The sequence below is a fragment of the Vanessa cardui genome, chromosome 30 (assembly GCF_905220365.1).
Source record: "Vanessa cardui chromosome 30, ilVanCard2.1, whole genome shotgun sequence".
In the NCBI taxonomy this organism is placed as follows: Eukaryota; Metazoa; Arthropoda; class Insecta; order Lepidoptera; family Nymphalidae; genus Vanessa; species Vanessa cardui.
This window is the reverse complement of record NC_061152.1, coordinates 779,739-799,985: the sequence shown is the minus strand read 5'-3', so window position 1 is coordinate 799,985 and position 20,247 is coordinate 779,739. Positions and strand designations below refer to the sequence as shown.

Sequence of the window (20,247 nt, the reverse complement as noted above, 5' to 3'; positions counted from 1 at the left end):
ACCATTTTTAAACTATTAATATACACTGATTACAATAATTGACACTTTATTTTTCTCATTGTTGTATTTTTGCATCTTAACGAGTAATGGCCGAGTGGTTAGAACGCGTGCATCTTAACCGATGATTGCGGGTTCAAACCCAGGCAAACACCGCTGATTCATGTGCTCAATTTGTCTTTATAATTCATCTCGTGCTCAGCGGTGAAGGAAAACATCGTGAGGAAACCTGCATGTGACAAATTTCATACAAATTCTGCCACATGTGTATTCCACCAACCCGCATTGGAACAGCGTGGTGGAATATGTTCCGAACCTTCTCCTCAAAGGGAGAGGAGGCCTTTAGCCCAGCAGTGGGAATTTACAGGCTGTTGTTGTTGTTGTAAAGAAGAACTTTATTACCCATAAAGAATCTACAGTTCACTTTACAATGAGCATTACATATATCTCATATACAAAGTATATTTTTTTGTGGTAGAATCTGCGGCAGTACACATCCACATTGACCCAGAAAAGATAAATAAAAACAATGAAAAAATGATGTAGTAAATGGTCAAAATTTTAGTAACATTAAATTTTATTTTAAATATAGACATAATGTTTACTTATTTTATTCATATATATTTTCGCTTATAAATATTTTTAGTTTATTTTTAAAGCTATACTTGTACACTCTTTTTTTACAATTCGGAAAGAAAGAATGCTTCTATTAAAGTATTTCGTTCTAGGATTATAAAGATTTATTTTGTTTTTGTTTCTTTGAGTAATGGCCGAGTGGTTAGAACGCGTGCATCTTAACCGATGATTGCGGGTTCAAACCCAGGCAAGCACCGCTGATTCATGTGCTTAATTTGTCTTTATAATTCATCTCGTGCTCAGCGGTGAAGGAAAACATCGTGAGGAAACCTGCATGTGACAAATTCCATACAAATTCTGCCACATGTGTATTCCACCAACCCGCATTGGAACAGCGTGGTGGAATATGTTCCGAACCTTCTCCTCAAAGGGAGAGGAGGCCTTTAGCCCAGCAGTGGGAATTTACAGGCTGTTACTTTACTTTTTTTTACTTTACTTATTTTAAGTTTGCCAAACCCAAGATACATCTGTCCAAAAATTTAAGCATTCATATTCGAAATATGCTTTTTACCCGTACAATGCGATATTTCACACCGCTTACCTAGTTTAACAACGCACACAGCGCAGTAGACGTCACCGTCGACGATAACCAAACTATTTTCTTTCAAGTACGTTGTATATTTAGTCATGTGACTAGCGTCTTGCAAATGATTCTTGATATTCCCTTCACTGTTCGTCAAATCTGATTTGCAAATAACACAATGCAAAACACCTGCAGTTTCCGTCGCTGATAACAGATAATGAACTGGCTTCAAATCCTCATTTGCTACATTCAATTCAGGTTTTTTGACAATATTCCCTAATAATTTATCCAAAATCTTCTTGTGAGGTCTTCCTTCATTGTGAATTTTGATATTATGATAGTTGTTCGGAACTTTAACTTGACAGATGACACAGAAGTAATAATTTGGATCGTCTGCATTACATTTGATAACTGTTTTATTTATATTTGCATCAGGTTTGACAACCGTTTCAACTTCTTTCACTTTATCGATACTACTTGGAAGTGGCTCAACGGTTTTATTATCATTGATAACTGGTTTGATAATATCAACAGCTTTTTTAGCATTGATATCTGGTTTGATGATTTTACTGACATTTGCAGCTGGTTCAAGTGCCTTACTCAGATTCGCAACACGATCGATAATGTTACCAACACTTTTCTGTTCAACTGTATAATTTACATTTGTAACTGGTTTGCCATTCTCGACAGAGTCAACAATTTTACTAAAATTCGTTGCTTCTTCAACCCTATCAACGTTTGGTACAACAATTACCCTAACTGTTGCTGGAACAATCTCTTCATCTATTTGACCAACTTTACGATTTTCTGTAATCACTGACTTAACTTCTATTTGAGATTTAATTTTATGTTCTTTCGAATCCACGTGTAAATATTCGTTTTTAAACAAGATAGTAACGTCACAATTGGCACAGTAAAACCTCATTTCATCGATCCTTTTTATACTGTTTAAATTTAACAGACTATCGTATCTGTTAACGTGATCAGCGTTACTGAAATGATTATCGATATCGTCGTAATGATTTTTGACGTCAACATCACAGACTTTACATCGGAGAATATTGACGTCAACGATTTTAAGCAAATAATGATTATCGGACATCGTATTGAGGACATGCTTCATTGTGCTTTCGTGCTTTTTAATTTTCTTTACACTTATTGATACGTTACACGCATCGCAGAATCTTTTCCTATTCGTATCTTCATTACTACTTGATTGTGTATTATTTACTTCAATGTTAGATATTACATTGTTAGCATTTGAATTATTTGAAGGGATACTTTTTAAAACGTCATTGTACAAAAGTTTAGGTGTAACTGTATCGTTTACTCTAGATTCTGAATTTGTATCACTTATATTATGAATTTCATTTATTTTATCAGATATTAGTAGATTTTTTAAATTGTCACTGTGATCTGTGTCACAGAGTGTGTGTATATCTGTACCGTCAATGATTGTATTACATACCACGCAGTGTCTCCGCGATTCACTAATCTGAAAACAAAATATACATAGATTAACATGATATCATCATCAACAGATTGGCAATTTCTATCTACTGGGCTAAAGCCTCCTCTCCTTTTGAGGAGAGCGTTTTTTGGAACATACTCCACCACGATGTTTCAATGTGGGTTGGTGGAATACACATGCGGCAGAATTCTATGAAATTAAAAACACGCGGGTTTCCTCACATTGTTTTCCTTCACTGCCGAGCACGAGATGATAAACACAAATTAATCACGTGAATAATCAACGGTGCTTTTCTCGGTTTGAACCCGCAACCATCGGTTAAGATGCGTTCTAATCACTGGATATTTCGGTTCTAAGTACATATCTGTATGTTTGTTATGAAACTTCGGGCAGATTTTTCGCTCTGTAAGAGTAAAAGTTTAAACCCAGGCAAGCACCACTATAACTTGTGCTTAATTTGTGTTTGTAACCTCTCGTGCTCGGTGAAGGAAAACATCGTGAGGAAACCTGCATGTGTCTATTTTCATTTAAATTCTGCCACATGTGCATTCCACCAACCCGCATTGGAACAGCGTGGTGGAATATGTTCCAAACTCCTTAATGGGTGAGGTCTTAGCCCAGCTGCGGGAAATTTACTTAGCTAGCTTAGCTACATGACTTTCAGTAAGATTGTTAAAACTAAATATAGTCGTACCTGCCGCACACAATGCTTGTCTTTCAACGGTAGGCTCACCATCTTCATGTGTCTGTCGCTCATTATATGATCATTGTACGATGCCAAATCAAAAATATCCTTGCACAACATGCATTGGATGAATTTCTGCCCAATTTTCCTAAAAGCGTGAAAACTTTCCTCACAAACTCTAACTATACTACCATCCATCGCTTCGATTTCGATGTCACCACAATTCGCTTTTAAAAACATCGTTTCCGTTTCATATTTACTATTTAAAACCGTTAAATAGTCTTTTACGTTCATCCTAGGTTTATCAACGATTGTATCTGTGGTTTTTCTTGCAATTTCTTTATTATGTGCGAGATCTTTTTTATCTATAATTTTAAATTCGTTATCTATTTGATTTTCAGTTTTGAAATTTCGTTCATTATTTACGTTTTCATCATTCGTATACAAATGAAGAAAATCCTTTAGAAATCTTTCGAATACAACTGAATTCTTATGGGGCCTTGATTTTTTATGAGAAATCTCATCTGTAAGATTAACTATCATGGAACATTCTCGACAATAATACGTTGATGGATTTCCATCGATTTCTGATGTGGTATCGTCGTTACTCGTCATGTATAATTGCAAGCGCTTTAAAGCGACATCTGCTATTTTTGTATTGAATTTGTGTATGAAGCTTTCCTTGTGTTCGTTTAAGTACACCCTCGGTACATCCAAGTCACAAATATGACACGTCATATATTCAATTGCAGTATTTTTTTTATCTGTTCAAAAAAAACATAATTAAATGCTTTTTTATGGTATAGATTGGCGGACGAGCATACGGACCACCTGATGGTAAGTGGTCACCATCACCTATAGACAATGACGCTGTAAGAAATATCAACTATTCCTTACATCGTCAATGCGCCACCAACCTTGGGAACTAAGATGTTATGTCCCTTGTGCCTGTAGTTACACTGGCTCACTCACTCTTCAAACCGGAACACAACAATACTGAGTACTGTTATTTGGCGGTAGAATAACTGATGAGTGGGTGGTACCTACCCAGAGGGGCTTGCACAAAGCCCTACCACCAAGTAATAGCGTTCAGCGTTGCTGAAGTATGGCCTGGTGGCAAAATAACATTAACAGCCTGTAAATTTCGAATTACTTGGCTAAGGCCTCCTCTCTCTTTAAGGAGAGTCCATATGCTTGGTGGAATACACATGTGGCAGAATTTCGATGTAATTAGACACATGCAGGTTTTTTCACGACGTTTTCCTTCACCGCCGAGAACGATATGAATTATAAATACAAATTAAGCACATGAATATTAAGTGGTGCTTGCCTGGGTTTGAATCCACAATCATCAGTTTAGATGCACGCGTTCAAACCACTGACCCATTTCGGCTCATCACCGCCTACCTATATCAAATTAAAAAAAAACGGCCAAGAGCGTGATGGGCCAGAAGATGAAAATTTAGCAATCTCTATTTCTACCCTGGCCCACTTCTGTATGTAGGTATATAACATTCCTTATTCCTTCCTCCACTTATTTTCATAGTTTGTAGGTAGTTATTTCCATACATTACTACTATGTATGATACAGGGTCCGCTATGGTTTTCGTTGAAAGTACTTACGTGGAGGTATACAGCACATTTTTTTTTCAGAATTATTGTAATAGTAATTTGATAATACAAAAGTTAAGGGGGGGGGGGACGCTTTAATTTTAACTTTGTATTAGTATATCTCGAGAATGGGGGGTTTGATCCACATGGTTTCAAGGCAATTTATGTTGTATTTAAAGATACCTTTTTAACGATACCACACACGATGGGGTAAGTCGAATTTTTTTTAATGAAATTTTCCTTGTAATTGAGGTAAAAAACCAATTTTTGGATTATCAGTATACATCTCTCCACCAATTTCGTGAAAATCGGAGAACGAGCCAGGACAGACAGACGGACAGACATGACAAAACTATAGAGGTGCCTAGTAGACCACGGAACCCTAAAAAAAACAATATAATAAAATCTACCTGACTGAATATTTTCATTTGATCTGATCTCGAATTCGTAATAATCATTATTCCTCAGATCCAAGTTGCTTTTCGTCCAAATTGGAACAACTTTTCCCTGACCGTACTTGTAACTTGTCGGCAGTAAATTTACGTCCACAGCATCCAAAGATATGACATAGACATCACTCCTTGACCCCATTGTTGATTCTGTAAAGATACATAAATATATATCATTATATGAAAGAAAGAAAGAAATGTTTAATAAGACACAGCACATAATAAACACACATAATGACCTCCATGGTCGAGTGGTGTGTACACCGGTTTTCATGGGTACGCCACTCTGAGGTCCCGGGTTCGATTCCCGGCCGAGTCAATGTAGATTACCATTAGTTTTCTATGTTGTCTTGGGTCTGGGTGTATGTGGTACCGTCATTACTTCTGATTTCCATAACACAGTGCTTCGGCTACTTACATTGGGATCAGAGTAATGTATGTGATGTTGTCTCATATTTCTTTTTTATTTTATTATTTATTTTATAATAAAAGAATAAGATGTATAATGAAACAACAAAAATAAAAACATTAACCAACTATAACTATTCACTAACTTCATATACAAAAAAAAAATACAACACAATGATACTTAAAGTGTCTTAAAGGGTACCATTCAGCTTCCAAGTTAGGTGCCAAGATCCCAACGCTGATTTTCAATGGTAACCTGTGTGGTTGTGACAATATAAGATAATATATCATAAAAATAAAAAAAACCTACTAATATTAATATACATACAATATACATATAATAACAATATATAATTTTAAATATATAAATACATACATATTTTATGCTAACCAAGGCAATTAAAAGTGAAGTGGTACATACAGATAACACTGACAAATTTAGTTTTAGTTAATATTTCTTACAGCGACATTGTCTATGGGTGATGGTGACCACTTACCATCAGGTGGCCCATATGCTCGTCCGCCAACTTATTCCATAAAAAAATACATAGTTAAATTATAAATTAATACATACATTTATAAAAAAAAATCAGCTTCGTCAAACTTATACGGAATTACTATTTACTAATAAAAATTATATACACAGTTTAAGAAATAAACTGAAAATAAATCTTTATAATCCCAGAACTAAATACGGTAACTCATTCTGTATAATGGGGTAAAATTATATAATAGTTTGTCAAATAGTACAAAAGTGTGTACAAGTACAGCTAACTTTAAAAAGAAACTAAAAATATTTATAAGCATATACATGTATGAATGAAATTAGTAAAATTATTTCTATAGTTAAATTATTACATTATTTTGTCATTGTTTTATTTATCTTTTTTGGGTCAATGTGATATGTACTGCCGCAGATTCTACCGCAAAACCAAACTATATAGATATATGTATTGCTCATTTTAAATCGAACTGTAAGGTTCTTTATGAGTAATAAAATTCTTTAACCTGTAATAATATAAGACAAAATTGATTACCACCGTCTGTCCCAATGTATGTGTGCCGTATATGCGCATAGGTATTAAAGTAAACAGGTAGTAAAGTTACATATTCTATGAGTAAAATATTTCACATCTGTGTATCTCATATTCTTTGGCATACATCATGTATAAAAGTCGAAGCATTGCATATGTGAAACAGAGTGTCTATCAAGTGCGTCACAGTCCGTATAATTGTATATCCGTATAAATCGTGAACCAGTCAGTGACTTTCATTATCCTCTACACAAACGCAGCAACATATGCTTTGATCTTTAAAAATACGCAACGTATTTTGATAGTAACCCTAGCCTTTGATGACCTCCGTGGTCGAGTGGTGTGTACACCGGTTTTCATGGGTACGCCACTCTGAGGTCCCGGGTTCGATTCCCGGCCGAGTCGATGTAGATTACCATAAGTTTTCTATGTTGTCTTGGGTCTGGGTGTTTGTGGTACCTTCGTTACTTCTGATCTTCCACAACACAAGTGCTTTAGCTACTCACATTGGGATCAGAGTAATGTATGTGATGTTGTCTCATATTTATTTAGTTAAGTTGTTAAGTTACCTTCGATAGAGCCGAGATGGCCGCGTGGTAAGAACACGTGCATCTTAACCGATGATTTCGTGTTCAAACCCAGGCAAGCACCACTATATATGTATGAGCTACTCCAAATATAACAATAATTATAACTACATGATATAATCGTTAATCGACTTTTAAGTTCTCTAATATTTTTCATTTCATTTAACTCAGGAAGACTCTAAAAAATATGTTGAATACGCAATTATTATTACTTTTTCGTGCATATTCATTTGTTTTAAAATAGTGTTTTGTTTGAAGTCGGTTTTTCTTTTTTGTTAAAATTTTTATTTATTTTTTGATTTTAAGTGAAGCTGATGTTGACTATTTTTTTTTAATATGGATAGATTAAGCGTTCCATTTATATAAGTCAGAAACTACTACGAGAACAATTTCAAAGGAAACTTGCGAATAAAGCAAAAATAGACTTTCGAAAATGCGGATTTAATACGTCACGCGGCGTAAACTACAAGGATCCCTCGAAAGAGCTGTAATCGAACTCAGCAAAAAAACTTTGAAAAAGACCAACTATATTTCGTACATCATATGACATCACATCACATACACAAAATTTGATTAAAGATAGTAAGAAATTCTGCCCCATATCGCACCCTAACTGCGAGCCGTATAGGAGTTCCATCACTACATAGTATAAAACAAAGTCGCTTTCTCTGCCCCTATATCTTTAAATCTACGCAACGGATTTTGATGCGGTTTTTTTTAAAAGATAGTGTGATTTAAGGGGAAGGTTTGTGTATATAATACATGAACAATATAGTAAAGAAACACTGATAATTTTAGAAGTTTGCGATATGATGTCGTAAATAAACAAATTCTGTAGTATATTTAGTATCAGTATTGCACCCGTGCGAAGCCGGGGTGGGTAGCTAGTTGATTATAATATTCGACTATGATAATTACATAAACATAACCACATTACGGAAGGTGACTCAAATATCCAAATAACCTATAAATAAAAGATTCGACTGAGTATCGCTAACGTGCTCCTCAGAATTGTTCCGTTCCCTTCCGTTCCGTTACTTTGTCATGGATCCTGTGCTCAGAACCTTACCAAACTTTCACCAAATTACCCTCGAAGTATATATTTTATAATAAAAAAAGAATTATCAAAATTGGTTAACGTGATTTTCAGTTATTCACCTATTTGTCGCGCATATACATAATGCAAATTTAAGACTTATGTCGTTTTCATATGGATACCATCATCGGAAAAAAATAAAAAAAAATGGGACCCCACGGGAAGCACTACCTTTCAAACAAAAAAAAAATTATCAAAATCGGTCCACCCAATGAAAAGTTATGAGGTAACAAACATAAAAAAAAAAAAAAAAAAATACAGACGAATTGATAACCTCCTCCTTTTGGAAGTCGGTTGAAAACTGTAATAATCATTATTCGATATTTCATAGCATTTAATACTGGCATATAACAACACTATTTCTTAACTGAAATTACACCATACAATTTAGTACAGTTAATTTTTTTCATCTCATATTAATTTGTTTATAAAATATATGAAAAAACCAAAAAAAAACCCGCTGAGTTTCTCTCGCCGGTTCTTCTCAGGGCGGGGTATTTTCTTTTCCGAACCGGTGGTAGTGTTTCAATTGACCATCAATAAGAAAGTTATTTCAGTTTGAGTTTGATGTAAAGTATGTCGAAATACACTTGTGTTTCAGAGGTTGGGTATTATGTATAAAAAAGTAGTCTATATCCATCAAACTTGCTACATAACTAATATCATTAAATTTGCTACAGTATGAATGCAGAAACGATAAATAAAATGTAAAATTATTAAATATTTAAATATAACTACATATTACAGAGTATTTCTAACTCTACATTTGTTTTAATATTTAATGTCAAGGTTAGGTAAGGAAAATAAAGTGAACAAAAAAGCATAAACCAGTAAAATTTGGTCAGGTTTTATATGTTTCCGACGAATATATGCACAGTGTTGGAAGACGGCAACATAGATTGTTTTGCTACCCACCTATATGGCATTCACCACACGCTAGCAACAGCCTCATTGCTAGGGCTGTTAAACTTTCAATAACTTTCTACATTGTCGAGATGTATACATATTTTATGATCCCATTTATTTGACAACAAACAAATTTAGAGAATTTTAAAGATGAATTTTGTAGTTCCTAAATAGATTTAAGCTTATTTTGTTTATAAATTTTAATTTTTTTTTCTACTAAATTTTATAGTATATCGTAGTATGTTTTATTTAAATTAGTAAGAATGTTTAAAAAATTGTTTAGTAACTAGTGTAGATATAAGTGAATTGGTGTAAATACCCTAATGCTTATATTTTTCAAATAAAGATTATTATTATTAGGTTTTTACAGCCATACAACAGACGGAATCGACTCTAAATATCCTTTAGAGGACTTTGCTAACCATTAAAATATTAGTGACAAATAATTTTACATAAATTGCATATGTATTCAGATTTTTTTAACTTTTATAAAGGATGTAATATACCAATAAAGAATTTTATACCTGACTAACTTTTTTTTTTTATTGAAACAAATTGTAGGGCCAAGAAGTAAGTTGTAACATATCATTTAAAGACAATGTATTATTGTAAGTAACTAATATAATAAATTCTTCATCATCATCATCATCGTCTTAACCTTATCCCATTTTATTCGGTGACGATGCAGCATGTCTTCTCCTTCCATACTTCTCTGTCAGATGTCATCTCACAAGTAACATTCTTTCTAACCATATCGTCATTCACACAATCCATCCATCGTTTCCTTGGTCGTCCTCTACCACTACATCCATCCACATCCATGCTCAAAGCCTTCCTCACAATATGTCCCTCATTTTTCCGAATATAAAGTTATAAAAATATATTATATTTGAAATTTTTATTTTTACATTTTTATACTATACTCAAATATAAAGTTGTCAAAAGTCAAATTGTTTCAATAGCTTGCAAATTTAATCCCGATACATTGTAGGAAGCATATTTATAGTTTAAATAAGTTGTATTAAAGATATCTATTATGATATTTTGACCCTTATGCCAAATGCCAAAATTTTTAATTTTTACATAGATATAAATAATGAAGCCAATTATGTATACGTTTTATTTTTTTAAACATAATTTAGGCTATTGGTGTTACTAATAAGGCGGGTGGAGGGTGTAATCTATTTAACTATCATTACCAATTTTATTAATGAATAAGGAACAAATTTATACTTTTTTTTTTTAATTTTAATGAATGTATTTATAGAGTATAGGTATATTAAGATTAGGTTAAATGCAATTGTTTTAAAGGTTTTTCCTATTCCTATTTATATTATGACAACCATAACAAATAACATAAAGAACGAACATGCATTCAAATTAGTTTTTTTATGATATTAGCATCATTATTTTTAATGTTGTAAAATAACAATAACGAAAACCACTTACCTTATAAAGAAAACACTGCGAAAAATTCCTTTATTTAACTTTTTTAAAACTTTTCATTTCTTAATATTCAATGTTCGTTACGTTTGACATATATTTACAAATTTGCAATAGCTAACGAAAATTTCTTAGTGACATATACATATATAACATACTATTTTCTGATTGACATCACATGAACGACAAAAGCATACTGATTTTATTATCATTGATAAAAATTGTTTAATTTATCTATGCTATAATCTACTGTAAGTGTAGTATGCAATCTGCATTCTTCGAAATGTTATTAAATTTGACAAAAAATGGTAATTCCCCATTACACCAAGTAGGGTTGTAAGTTGTGTTGTCTACGTGACATTTGTCTTTAAATCGATGTTTTAGTGAAGTTATTTATGCACTTCGATTATTGTTTAAAAAAAAAAGAAAATATATTTTTAAATGAAAAATATAAGATTATTCTTTCAAGCTATTTATATTGTCCGTAAATAATTTTAGTTTAGGATAGCACAACTTGGGTATGAAACGTTCGTCTCCTAGCTATTTCTTTTCATATTCATTTGTGTATGTAATAAAAAACACAAAAAAGACCGTCTGAGTTTCTTCCGATGGTTCTTCTTAGGTTAAGTTTTCTCTTCCGAACCGGTGGTACTGTTTCATTTGACCATCAATTATTAAGTGTAATTCTTCTAAATTGAATAAAGGAATTTGAGTTTGAGTAAAAAAGTCGTATAATTGCGTTTTAAAAACCATTGTTTATTAAATTAACGTCATTGGTAACAGGGCTTTGTGCAAGTCCATTTCATATTTACTATCCACTTGTTACTGCCCAATTATTAATACAACTATTTATGTATACCAATTTTGACAGGATGAATGAGGTAGTTCATAGCAATGATATTCTAGCAAACAGATATGTCATAAACGCGCATAAAATGAAGACTAGAAAACGACCTAATTGGGACGTTTGCCTTTAGTCGTTTTCATCATAATTATGCCAGTAATACGTTATAAAACATCACAATTATGTAGTAATAAGTTTTGCGTAATTAAAACATCTAGTTATCCCTTTTACTTGTTGTTTTTATCAAGCTATCCTTTTTACTTGTAACGAAGTGTAAAATAAACGGTCCCGGGCGCGGCACACTTTTTCTGTTGTTTAGTATGGATATAACATATCCGTTTATTAGAATATTATTGGTTTATGGTTAATATTTCGATATCGATTTCTCATCGAGTATAAAATCGATTTCAATTTAATCATAATAACGATAGTGCGTTCAAAATTGAATTATATCACATTCATAGTACGTTACTAATCACTAAAATCACATAAGTATTGAAGTGTACAATCTACAATACAAATTACTAAGTTAAAATTAAGAATTTATAAACGTTATTATTGTACTGGGTATTAATTTTTCAGCATTAGTTCAATGAGTGAACTTCCCTTTACATAATCTTATCATATTGTTAAAAAAAAAAAACTGTTGTCGTCGTTTCGTAAGTATTGAAAGTTTAGACTACTAGTAGATAACTTTTATAAATGATAAAAAAGCGTGGAGTTTATACCTATTGACTTCCAAGCAGGATATATTAAATTAAATAATTTTGTTCTAACATGACTTTGTATTTTTTAAATGTTGAAAAAGTAACTACTGAGTTTCTTGCCGGTTCTTCTCCGTAGAATCTACTTTCCTAACCGGTGGTAGCTTTACTTAATTGTAAAATGACTATTGAAAAGTGCTTGTAAAAGCCCACTTGAATAAAGTTTATTTTGATTTATAAATGTATGTACAATGTGTATATTAAACTGTCTATAATGTGTAAAAAAAGAAGGTTTAATGTTTTTTATTGACCTAATAAACCTCTTGATATATCTTACACTACTGCATAATCTAAAGCATAATAATATATTGACTTAATAGTAATAATTAAAGACCTTTTTTATTTTATCTTTAAATTAATATATAAACATTTTAATTGTGCACTGTTTATAGTTAGTAAATGTTATGTACACTTGTAATTGACGTACATATCTGATGTTTTAATTTAGTCACTTTAACTGTAAATGTTCAATATGTATGTTGTAAGTGTGCTTGTTGTAAATAAAAAAATAAAAATAAAGGGCTAATCTTGTCATTTCAACCACAGAGCTATTGGGCCAAGCTGTAATGAGTTATTTATGTTTTGAACCTATATTGCTTAAGAAATTATACTAAACTTGTTTTTTAAAATATTTAATAGACTATATTATTTTTTTTTTTTTTAGTGTTACAAATATGGCAAAGGAGAAATTTCAAAATTACATAATATCTTTAGATGCTGTTGATGTTAGTCTCCTACCAATCAATTATCATTCTAAATTTGACGATGTGGCTCCGCTTTGGACCAGAAATAATCTCGACATGCGAAACAATCAATACTATGAGTTTGAAATTAAAAATGTCGATACAAAACTTGAGGGTAAGTATATTTGATAAAACAAGTTTTTAATATTAAAATAGCCCTTTTTTACTCAGTGCATGTGTATACACTGTATATGTAACAAAATAACATTTTTTTATGTGTGTCTGTTTGTTTGTTCCGGCTAATCTTTGAAATTTTGACGGGACTTTCACTGTTACTGGCAGATAATAATTTTTTTTTTAATTCAAATGCGCACAGCCAATTTGAATACAAAATCATTGCAGTAAAGATTATGTAAAGATACAAAAAAAAAAAAAATAATGACATTTTTTTATTCTAGTATGTGGTATAAACTCATCAATAAATTTGCTAAACAAAAAAAATACTGTATGTATATATATGTATTTATTTTATCCAGATTTGATGTAAAATGATTTAATATTTGGGACAATTGGGCATTATAGTACGACAAAACTTAGACGTAGCATCGGCAAAATTTGTAAAACCGATCACATCCTAGTTAAATACGCCATCCCTAATTATCAATATTTATTTCTCATGTGAATATGATCTTTACACAAACGTAGTAACTTGTAATATCATACGACCTAATATATTCGTCAATTTGACGCGTCGATTTAAGCTGAAACCGCACTTTAGCGGCGCGGCGCGGAGCGGCGTCGATTAATATTGTATCTAAATAATAATATGATTCAAACCGCACCACAGCGGCGCGGCGCGGCCGAATGTCATATACTCAGTTCGAGTTCAACTAGCAGCCAAACAAGACGACGCACGATGGACGAGGAGAAATTGATATCGATATGAATTTTTCTTTTGACATTCTCAAATTAGTATGAAAACGAACGGTGTCTTTCAAGAGTCGTGGAAAAAGTTTGTGGTATTCTCCCTCTTTGTAGCGAGAACGTGGGATGTCATGTATCCATGTAGATTTCATACATTTCCTTTTTTCTAATTTTTCTGCCTCTTCACATAGTAAAGACACCGCGATCACTTTTTCAAAAAGTTTCGTCCATCTTTAATGTCGTCTAGCTACGCACTGACTAATGAAAAGGCCGCAACGCGCCGCTCCGCTGCAGTCTAGTGCGGTTAGGCGAGGCCGCGCCGCGCCGCGCCTCTCCGTTCCGCTCCTCTAAAGTGCGGTTTCAGCTTTACACGCACTCGCTGTCTCGGGTCGAACTGACGCGGGAATCTATAGCGACGAATAGCGTCGAGTGGCGCGATAGGGAGTAGATAATAATTAGGTATAAAGTAAAGTAACAGCCTATAAATTAACCACTGCTGGGCTAAGGTCTCCTCTCCTATTAAGGGGTTAAAGCGGGTTGGTGGAATGCACATGTGGCAGAATTTCGATTAGACACATGCAGGTTTCCTCACCGCCGAGTACGAGATGAATTATAAACACAAATTAAGCATATGTATAGCGGTGCTTGCCTGGCCTTAAACCCGAAATTATCGGTTAAGATGCACTCGTTCTAACCACTGGGGCATCTCAGCTCTTAATTAGGTATGTTGTAATATATTTTAGTTTTATTTCTCATTTATAAATGTAGAAAAGTAGCGTAGCTAGGTGAGGAAGGGCCCCGGTGCATAGAAAAATAATCGGGCGCTCATCCCCTCTTTCCCATCCCTCTTCAACTAATAATTACCCTTTAAAATTATAGATACCAAATAAGAAGTCTTGTGCGCAGGGTCGTGTTTTTCTAGTTTCAGAAGCTTAAGGTTTGGTTTAGAGGGCCCCCTGAACTCTGGGGCTACTCTAAGTAGCTACGCCACTGTGTATATTATATGTCACGACGATTGTGGACCTCACTCTTACAAGTCGAGGTAACAAAGCCTATCGACGAACAGTCTGTTAGGACTTATTACCTCCAACTTTTAGTTCTGGGGATGCAGAGTTTTTGATACAATTTCCTTAGTTAGCGTTCAAGAAATAAGTAACGCAACTTTTGAAGATTTTTGACCCCACATCCTCCCCTTATAACGCACCGTAACGTTTTTCTGTTCTCCCCCTCCCACTCTCGAAACGTTACGTAACACTCAAGTGACGATTTTTATCCTAAAGTCGCAAAAAATATGTTACCTCGTGAAATATAAACAAAAAGGTTTGCCAACTTGCGAGAACAAATAAAAAATGACGACTACACTAATACAATCGAGGGATTCCCCGTAAAACGTAAATGAAAAGGTTTGCCAATTTTGGAGGTTTAATTCCCTAGCCATTCCGCCCCTGTAACGCATCGTAACGTTTGGTCTGTCTGTTTGTTCCGGCTAATCTCTGGAAAGGTTGGACCGATTTTGACGGGACTTTCACTGGCAGATGACTGATGTAATAGGATAAACGCGTACAAGATCGCGGGCAAGGTCACAGCAAGTACTAAATATACATATACTGCTTAGGATTGGTGATGGACAGAATGACAAATAGGCCACCTTCCGCCATAAACAAGTCGTTATATCCCCTATATCGAGCTGAGACAGCCCAGTATCTAGAACGCGTGCAGTTCAACCGATGATTTCGGGTTCAAACCCAGGCAAGTACCACTATATATATATGTGCTTAATTTGTGTTTATAATTCATCTCGTGCTCGGTGTAGGAAAACATCGTGAGTAAACCTGCATGTGTATAATTTCATAGCAATTCTGCCATATGTGTATTCCACTAACCCGAATTGGAAGTGTGTCAATCCCAACACACTTCCAATCCTTCTCATCAAAGGGAGAAAAGCCTACGCCCAGCAGTGGGAAATTTATAAGCTGTTGTTGTTGAATGATGACCTCCGTGGTTGAGTGGTGTGTACACCGGTTTTCATGGGTTCGATTCCCGGCCGAGTCGATGTAGATTACCAAGAGTTTTCTATGTTGTCTTGGGTCTGGGTGTTTGTGATTGTGGTACCGTCGTTACTTCTGATTTTCCATAGCACAAGTGCTTAAGCTACTTACATTGGGATCAGAGTAATGTATGTGATGTTGTCTCATATTTATTATTTAATGGTATGGGTAAATTTAATTTTATTCATTTCATTGCAGACAATTTAGAAGATGAAATAATAAACATACCGTGCCATATATGCAATATCGACGTGCCTGTACCGTTTTTGAAGCAACACGTTGATAGCTTCAAGCACACAATCAATATGAAAATAGCAGACATGGCCGTTGAAAGATTAAAGAAGTCAATGCGTCATTACAATATCTGTGACCAAGAATCGTATCCAACGCTTCACTTCTGTCCAGCTTGCGTTACCGTTATTAAATCAAAAGATAAAACTAAACACGAAAAATCAATCGCTCACAGAAATTCTTTGCTAGTTGATAAGTTTCTCAATGATTTCTATCTTCTATACACGAATAATACAGACTGTGACGGCGATGACGTCAAATTTAATGCGAACACTGATGATTTAAACGAATTTAATTATCAAGATCAAAGGTCGAACGTTTTAAGTGATAATTTCGATCGCAGTTTGGATTCGTTCAGTTTCAAAAGCGTAGCAGATTCTGTTTCGATATTTAAAGAAAGCGATCACGATAATGAAAAAAACAAGAAGAATAATGATAATATTAAAAGAAATGAAATAAAGAATAAAAATGACACTTCTCTAAATGTTAAAACAACAGTAGAAGATTCTTCTAATGATATACCTAGTCCTAAAAAAGAAGAGATTATTAAAATGAAGAAAGCTAAAGCCAAGAATAATGCGGATCTCATTGATGAACGTGAGATAATTCAAAATGTCCGTCAAAGTTCGGTTTCATTGTCTTCTAGCGATATGAGTAGAGAAGCTTCTAAAGTTGACGCTGAATTTATAAAAGTAGAGAAGGGCAAAACGAAAAATAAAAAGAAAAGTAACAGAGTTATTCAAGATGATAGATGTAATGATTCCTTATCTTTTTTCGCTGATGACGTGAAAGAGGATGACGGCTATGATAAAACTGAAAATTGCAAAGAAACTAAAACAAATATGAACCAAGATATCGTGGCAATTTCAAAAGAACAAAATCACATAGCTAGTACCGTCGAGGCCTTGTCTCTGCCAAGACATAACATAACAGCACAAGACGCTTCTACAAACGTAATAGAAGTTAACAAAACGAAAAAATCCAAAAGAAAACAAGAATTATTAGAAACTTCTAAACAATCAAAAGATAACAGAACCACAGGTTCATTGTTCATAGGCCCAAAAGAAGCATCGACAAATGTCCTAGATATTACCAAAACGGCAAAAAATCAGACACATGGCCAAATAAACGATACATCAGCAGAAAATAACACAAATCAAGACGTATTATGTAAAATATGCAATAAAAACAAGGACCAAGATCATTCAGTTTGTGTATTACTGTGGAACGAATACTGTGGAAGATTTGACGCAGACGATGGAATTATTGACGTTATCACTTATGTACACTATCACTTGGTGATGAAAGGCTCTGTACCATATTGTATGGTGTGCAAATGTAATTTCTATGGTGATATTGATGTCATAGATCACTTATTGAGCGATGAACACATTAATACATACAATATGTTATTAAATGAACAAGATTTGGTGTCTGACAACGAATGGACCATATGTAGAGTCTGTAACATTACATTCAAGAAGGAATTAGAATTGTTACACTGTGAGGAAATCAAACATATAACGAAATATGAGAAATATAAGAGGCAGCTGAGTAAATCGAACGCATAACATATATATGTAAATTCCCACTGCTGGGCTAAAGGCCTCCTCTCCCTTTGAGGAGAAGGTTTGGAACGTATTCCACCACACCAATGCACATTTGGCAGAATTTCTATGAAATTAGTCATATGCAGGTTTCCTCACGATGTTTTTCTTCACCGCTGAGCACGAGATGAATTATAAAGACAAATTAAGCACATGAATCAGCGGTGCCTGGGTTTGAACCCGCAATCATCGGTTAAGATGCTCGCGTTCTAACCACTGGGCCATCTCGACTCATACATGTAACGAAATATAAGAAATATAAGAGGCAGCTAAGTAATAGCATAACATATATATGAATCGATTTAACTGGTTGATAATAGCATTTAGTTGTATCCGAGGAGCTAATATGTTAGTCTGATTGAATTACAGGCCCAACGGACATAACATCTTAGTTCCCAAGGTTGGTGGCGCATTGACGATGTAAGGAATAGTTAATATTTCTTACAGCGTCATTGTCTATGGGCGATGGTGACCACTTACCATCAAGTGGCCCATATGCTCGTCCGCCAACCTATACCAAAAGTAAATTTAGTAATGTGACTTCAATAATAAGGCAACGCAGATTTGATAATGAGTTATCTGTGGATTATGGATTGACATAAAATGAAAAGCGAATTGGCCCAGTTGGTAGAACGCAATAAGAATAGTAAGGATAGAATCCTGCATTATTCTGTTATAGAGTTTCTCGGAATCGCTCATTTAGGCTATATGACAAAAAGTCTTATTTATAACTTAGCTATTGAACTGTTTCTGTTGCTAAATTTTATTTCAAATTAGTATTAAGTATGTCAGTTTAAGTAAGTAAGTAAGTTTTTTTTATTGGTTTTTATTTTTAGTTAATTTTGTGAGAATTTTAAAGAGCTACCTTTAGTACGAATTCGTTCATGTTCGAATATGAATGTCCACCAGCGTCCTTACTGGTGATTTTATTTCGATTGATTTGAAATTATTTCCTTCTTTTTATACATTTTTGGAAAGCTAAGAAAACCGTTATGTTTTTAAAATAATCTGCAGGCCAAGTTTCATGAGGATTTTTTTAGTTTTTAAGGCATTTTTGAGGAAAAAATCAAAAAAATATTGAAATAATTTCGTTTTCCGTCTCGCATATTTAAATTTGGACCGATAATTATTGTTTAAATATTGGAAAATATCCAGTGTTTAATTGTTTTTATAAAACAAAAGAAAAAAAATGATTTAATTGCGGCTATATATTAGCCGCCCGCATCTGCTTCGTACCAGTGGACAATAGAAATAACTGTATTCTGCTAGAAGAATCTCGAAACTATGTAATTTGATGTACTATGTACTGAACTATGTAATCTACCAGAATTAATGAATCGGGTGAGGTGTGAGTTATTACAGGATATATCTGCACCAGTGAATTGCAATGGACCACTGCGTCGAACACATAAATTTAAACTTAAGATCGAATGTCATCTATATTTTATAAAGTTTTTAAACTTCGAACACAGCTGTTCCAAGTTTAAAAACCATCGTTAGATAACCTGCATGTGTCAACCCAGTGGGTCAATTTGGAACTCAGTTATATTGTAAGATACAAAATTAAAACAAAATACTCATTTATCTATAAGTTGTTTTTTATTAAATATAATTATGATTGGATATATTTTTAAGTAAATTTTATTTACTAGCGATGCGCCCCGGCTTCGCACAGATGCAATATGACATCACAATGGAAACTTCTAAGATTATCGATGTTTTTAAAATTGTTAATATATTTTTATTTTAATAAATAACTTTGTATGATTAAGCATGATTTTGTAAACGCATATTTTTGTACATAAATTTTTAACGCAAATTTTTCTTTCAATCAATCAACCATTCAATCTATTAGAAAAGAAATGCCGTTCAATATAACAGATGCTAAAATACATTTTTCACTTACAGTGACATCATTAACTTTTATCCGTTTTTATAAAAAAATTCCGCAGACATTTTTAACTTTGTCGTTTCGTAAATTCGAATCGTAAAAGATACATTGGTAAAAAAAGCATATTATTCGATACAGGATTTTATAGATAATAAAAAAGCGTGGAGTTAATACCTGTTGACTTTCAAGCAGGATATATTTATTTAAATAATTATATTTAACTTTCTCGACTGTATTTTTTAAATGTTGAAAAGTGTAACTAGTGAGTTTCTTCTCGGTTGAATCTACTTTCCGAACCGGTGGTAGCTTCACTTAATTGTCAAATGACGATTCAAAAATGCTTTTAAAA

At 33.5% G+C, this 20,247-nt stretch overlaps 2 protein-coding genes across 4 annotated transcripts; one reads left to right on the top strand and one right to left on the bottom strand.

Annotated features, from left to right (window-relative positions):
• Positions 1–374: 374 nt before the first annotated feature.
• LOC124542177 lies at positions 375–11,101 on the bottom strand. The gene is made up of 4 exons (XM_047120111.1): positions 10,853–11,101; positions 5,334–5,522; positions 3,322–4,076; positions 375–2,651 (listed from the first exon to the last, which is right to left on the bottom strand). The coding sequence occupies exons 2-4, from the start codon at positions 5,512–5,514 to the stop codon at positions 1,113–1,115; spliced, it is 2,475 nt and encodes an 824-aa protein (XP_046976067.1). The 5' UTR covers positions 5,515–5,522; positions 10,853–11,101; the 3' UTR covers positions 375–1,112.
• A 1,053-nt stretch (positions 11,102–12,154) lies between these two features.
• Positions 12,155–18,075, top strand: LOC124542276 (phosphatidylinositol 3-kinase 3-like). 3 transcript variants are annotated; one of them, XM_047120235.1, is made up of 3 exons: positions 12,155–12,349; positions 13,119–13,312; positions 16,308–18,075. In XM_047120235.1, exons 2-3 carry the CDS (start codon positions 13,129–13,131, stop codon positions 17,969–17,971), a joined length of 1,848 nt encoding a protein of 615 aa, XP_046976191.1. In that variant the 5' UTR covers positions 12,155–12,349; positions 13,119–13,128; the 3' UTR covers positions 17,972–18,075. The 3 variants fall into 3 exon arrangements, with proteins under 3 accessions (XP_046976191.1, XP_046976193.1, XP_046976192.1); XM_047120237.1 differs by lacking the exon at positions 12,155–12,349 and adding an exon at positions 15,677–15,810 and having other exon boundaries at positions 13,174–13,312; XM_047120236.1 differs by lacking the exon at positions 12,155–12,349 and adding an exon at positions 15,597–15,810 and having other exon boundaries at positions 13,185–13,312.
• The last annotated feature ends 2,172 nt before the right edge of the window (positions 18,076–20,247 follow it).

Bases quoted from the DNA above. Each gene is read 5' to 3' on its own strand.
- LOC124542177 (XM_047120111.1), bottom strand. From the start codon at position 5,514: ATGGGGTCAAGGAGTGATGTCTATGTCATATCTTTGGATGCTGTGGAC. The intron at 4,077-5,333 runs GTAGATTTTATT...TTTTTTGAACAG, and splicing joins AAATGAAAATATTCAGTCAG to ATAAAAAAAATACTGCAATT. The intron at 2,652-3,321 runs GTACGACTATAT...TTTTGTTTTCAG, and splicing joins ACAAGCATTGTGTGCGGCAG to ATTAGTGAATCGCGGAGACA.
- LOC124542276 (XM_047120235.1), top strand. From the start codon at position 13,129: ATGGCAAAGGAGAAATTTCAAAATTACATAATATCTTTAGATGCTGTT. The intron at 13,313-16,307 runs GTAAGTATATTT...ATTTCATTGCAG, and splicing joins TGTCGATACAAAACTTGAGG to ACAATTTAGAAGATGAAATA.